This window comes from Aulonocara sp. 'chitande type north' Nkhata Bay, linkage group LG6, assembly GCF_057382095.1.
Source record: "Aulonocara sp. 'chitande type north' Nkhata Bay isolate Kocher_YH1m ecotype deep benthic linkage group LG6, A_spYH_male_GT1.1, whole genome shotgun sequence".
NCBI classification, from domain to species: Eukaryota; Metazoa; Chordata; class Actinopteri; order Cichliformes; family Cichlidae; genus Aulonocara; species Aulonocara sp. 'chitande type north' Nkhata Bay.
In genome coordinates this window covers 27,877,414-27,882,124 of record NC_141349.1, presented here as the reverse complement: position 1 = coordinate 27,882,124, position 4,711 = coordinate 27,877,414, and the positions used below count along the sequence as shown (strand labels likewise).

At 40.2% G+C, this 4,711-nt stretch overlaps 1 protein-coding gene across 1 annotated transcript; it reads left to right on the top strand.

Moving 5' to 3' along the window:
* Positions 1-420: 420 nt before the first annotated feature.
* s1pr5b (sphingosine-1-phosphate receptor 5b) lies at positions 421-4,711 on the top strand. Its single transcript, XM_086296053.1, has 2 exons — positions 421-564; positions 1,887-4,711. Exon 2 carries the CDS (start codon positions 2,154-2,156, stop codon positions 3,363-3,365), a length of 1,212 nt encoding a protein of 403 aa, XP_086152179.1. The 5' UTR covers positions 421-564; positions 1,887-2,153; the 3' UTR covers positions 3,366-4,711.

Genomic DNA, 4,711 nt, shown 5'->3' with positions numbered 1-4,711 from the left:
AATAATAGCGGTAACACTTAAAGGGAAATGAGGGCAGTTTAGATTTTAATCAGAGACCCAGAAACATTTCCTATGTTGTCATTATGTTTTCTATATTTAATGAGAGGGCAAGGCTTTGTGATGAAATAAGAAAAATTCAGTTGATATCATCCGTTTATATTTGTTGGTTCATCACTAACACAACATGAACCTTGAACTATAATCACGACTACCGATGTCGTATATTGAGATTCACAGAATACAATGAAATGTGATAAAGATCTCTGCACCAGCTAATCTGAAGCAGCACACATCTGTATGTATTCTGTATGTGTTCACGCGCACACACTATCTGTGCAAATGTGCAAGAGTGAGCAAGAGAGAAGAAGAGAGAGGGAATGTAAGGGGGAGAGACAGTTCAGGCTAAGACCAACCCCCGAAGCTGATGCATGTTTCAGCTAAGGTCGCACTTCACTCCTCTGCCTCGTCAGTTTGACTGTGACTTACTTGGTGTGCTTGTCTGGATTCTGATGACTGAACAGCAAATGAAGTGCAGGATAAAAGTAATACTGCAACATTTCCCAGGTAATTTCTTTCGTTCTTTCTTTGTGTTTCCCATGTCTGATTCAAAATTTGACAATATTGTTACCATTTTTTCTTTAGACACTTTGTTTTAGTTGAAGTTGAAGTTAAGGCTTGTTTATACAGTTTAGAACACAGGCTTTATATTTTCCTGATTTGCGTAAAAATGTATTTGTAACATCTTAACCTTGCTTTTTTTTTTTTTTTTTGTATTTTTTATCACTGTCATACCAGGGATAAGCAAGGATGCCAAAATATCTTAACTAACATTTATAGATATTTCTCTCTAAGTGATATACAGGGAAAAAAAAAAACATTTTTCCAGGAAGTTTGAAATCTTTGAAAGAAAAAAAGTGCTTTAGTTATCGCATACAAATGCTCATAGTGACATCATTTGACACAGAAATCCTGGTATGCTTTTATAATCTTCATTCATACTTTTCTACATTATGTAAATCATGACTGTACAATGGAGAGAGCCGACACACAGACACTATGCTCATGTTGCATTCATTTCCCAAATTCTTGCCAGTGAGCTAAATGAGTTCAAGCCTCCAGAACATTTGTTAAATGTTAACACATGACTCAAGAAAAAGGGGGGAAAAATCCTTCACACAAAAAGAGACTGAAAAGAATGTAAACTTAATCACCCCTGACTGTATCCAGCCTAATGGCTAAATCCATCAGTGTATTTATATTGGAATTGGCCAATGGCGTAAACTTCAGACGTGCTGTTTCTGTATTAAACTTTGAGGGTTTAAAGTAGATTTGCATATGTGAAGTTAGCTTCAAACACACGTCATGTACACAATGAAAATGAGCTGCATGTGTGTCAAATCAAACGCACACAGTGTGATGGTTCTTGTCTAACAACCTTAGAGTAACTGGCATTTAGTTTATACACAGCTGCAAAACCTAAATGTCCGTCTGACATTAAATTTACCCCTCTGCTCTCTGCATCTTATTCAGCCCAGCACACACAAACAGCAATAGTTACTTTCTCTCATCTGTTTTAGTGAATAACAAGAGGTCAAGCCTAAGTTAAATGAAATTGAATATGCATTCATACTTGCCTGTACATGTATCTGTCAGACGATGCAGCAATAGATTTCATATGTTCAGCCTACACTTTGGTTTCTTTGGATTCATCAGATTTGATGCGCTCAATCTTTTTGGGCCAAATGTCAGATTATGGAACCAGTAAATATCCACTTTAATATGTACATTTAAAACTGTGACAATTTTAAGCAGTTATTTTCAATTTCACTGATTCTGCATTTCATCTTGCCATCATTTTTATGCTCTATTCTCATGTCTTTTTGCAGTGCATGTCTAAGCTCTCTAACCAGGCAGAGCTCAAAACCACCCTCTGCTGGCAAAAAGGGGCAAAGAAAACATCTGAGGATCCTGGAGGATTACACTGTATATGCTGCATGTAATCCCTCTATGTATTGAAAGGGCTCTGGCATTTTCTGTGAGAGTGGGTATCCATTTGATAAATTCTTCACCGCTCCTACTACTGAAAGCATATCATCAAAGATGACTTTGTAGCTACTGAGTGCACACAGAATAGAAGAAAAGCAACATCAGGCATGGAGGCTTTAAATTCTTCCAGTAGAGTGACTTCAGCTTCACCCCCCACCTCCACTACTCCCTCATGTTCATGCTACCTGCAGTTCTTCTGTGAATACCAGGACAAATCTGTCATTGAAAAGCATTACAACTACACTGAGAAGCTGAGCAACCGTGATAGGCTCAAACCTGAAAGCATTGCCTTACTGGTGGTGTGTGTCCTCATCATCCTGGAGAACACTGTGGTTCTGCTTGCCATTTGGAGGAATAAAAAGTTCCACCTGCCCATGTATTACCTGCTGGGAAACCTGACTCTGTCAGACTTGCTGGCTGGTATTGCCTACATGGTCAATATCCTCCTATCGGGAAAAAATACTTTAAAACTGACACCAGTGATGTGGTTCCTCCGGGAGGGAGGGGTCTTTATCACTCTGGCTGCCTCTATAATTAGTCTACTAGCCATTGCGATTGAACGCCATGTCACTATGGTGACCATGAGGCCGTATCATGGGGCAAAGCGGGGACGCATGTTGGCACTAATTGGTGCGAGCTGGGCCGTGGCAGGGTTTTTGGGAATCCTCCCAATATTGGGATGGAACTGCATCCGCAGACTGGACCAGTGTTCAACGGTGCTCCCGCTTTATGCCAAAAGCTACATTCTGTGCTGTGTGTCTGTTTTCAGCGCTGTGCTCTTGGCCATCGTGGTGCTTTATGTGCGTGTTTTCCGCATCGTCCGCACCAACACACAGCGCCAGCGGCTCGGCTTGTCAGGCAGCATAAGGAAGGGCTTAGCCAGGAAGTCAGAGAAGTACATTGCTCTCCTCAAGACAGTCACCATTGTCTTGGGAGTCTTCATCGCTTGTTGGCTGCCCCTTTTCATTCTCCTCCTGATAGATTTTTCCTGCCCCATCCGTGGATGCTCTGTGCTCTACAAGGCTGAGTACTTCCTGGGAGTAGCCATTATCAACTCGCTCCTCAACCCCATCATCTACACACTGACCAGTAAGGACATGAGGAGGGCCATTCTGAGGCTCCTCTGTCGGCCGTGTCTAATGACGTCGGATGGGCAGGTGAAGAAGATTGGGATGCCATTCCTGGAGTGCAGTTTCAGTAAAACTGAGGTGGCCTCCCAGAAGTTAGAACCGGGTCTGGAGACCACCATTTCGTCTGGAAATGTCATCACCACTCCATCTACAATTAAAGCCCTATACCCCAAACTTTTCAAGTCATAAAGACTTTGACTGACTGTGTCCAAAATGTGTAAATGGGTTTCCCGCTCAATAGAGGATATGTAGCACATACACTATTGAGAAACAGTTCTGTGGTTTTTTTTTTCAAAGAGACAAAGAAAGGGGGGCGTATGAAAGACGATGACTCACCTCTGACAGTGTGGCGCAGTTATGGCAATATAACTGAATCACCGAATTTCATTTTGATGAAGCATACCAAACCAGAGAGCAAAGGATGTATTTCAAATGTGAACACGCAATGGTTTTTATGTATATGATGCTAGCAATATGTCTCCTTTATTAATTTGCACTGACATATGCAACCTTGGACTCAATTATTTTCCTGGGCTTCTGTATTTTGTGTGAAGCTTAGAAGGATGCTTCTGTAAACTCAAAGAGTGAAAGACTGAAAACTATGTACTTGCTGGAATAATATGGAGGCTAACGTTTCTCCTCTTGCAGTTTCTTAAGTGCCTTAAAGTCAGAATTAAAACTCCTAACAGTTACAGTGTGTAATCTGCAGACACCTGGATTTCGCTGGTTCGAAGACTGATCGTGTGCTAGATTTGCACGCGTAGATGTTTGGTTACACATATCTGTGTATGTGATGCAAAGGAATTAAGTTGACAGGAAAGAGGTGGCACCCTTCTTGAAATTACTGAATGCTGAATGCAAATAAAGTATGTGGGAGAGGAGGTGCGGAATTAAAACCCCCTGACAGTTTTGAAATGACAGATGGTTAACCTATCTGCGGTAGACGTGGAAAGTTGTTGGGGTCGTGTCCAGTTTTTTTGAAATGTCAGCCTGACATCTGCAGTAAAAACTGCTGCATTTACAAAATGTCAGCATACTTAGCATGGGATTAACTGAAAGATAATGTTACAAGTAATGTTTACTTTCCACTGGCTGACAGCTTAACTCCAACTGAAACCAAATCAGCTGCAGTTGCATCATGTCAAGGCTTTACATTGCAGCTTGTGAAGAAGACAACCTTAGGAAAACGTTCATTCAGCTGCATCACAATTTTTATGGATTAAAATATTTCTGCCTTTGTAAGTTACAGATCATTCTAATCTGGTATAAATTTACCGAGCAATTGTTTCAGTGCTTCCTTTCATCGTTCATCAAGTTAACAGAACATTTCAGTTAAAGGTACTGAATGATTTTTTTTCTTACGTCATTCAAGACTTTAATTGATTAAATGAGGTTGTGGGTTTTTTGTACTAAAATGTATGTAGTGAACTTGATGTATTTGTGAGCATATTTTATATATCTCTATTGTAAATTATATATATATTTTGTAACAAGAAAACGTTAGCAAAATTTGTGTTTCTTTTCATAAAAGAAAT

Excerpts from the sequence above, each read along its gene's own strand:
- s1pr5b (XM_086296053.1), top strand. The coding sequence starts at position 2,154 with ATGGAGGCTTTAAATTCTTCCAGTAGAGTGACTTCAGCTTCACCCCCC.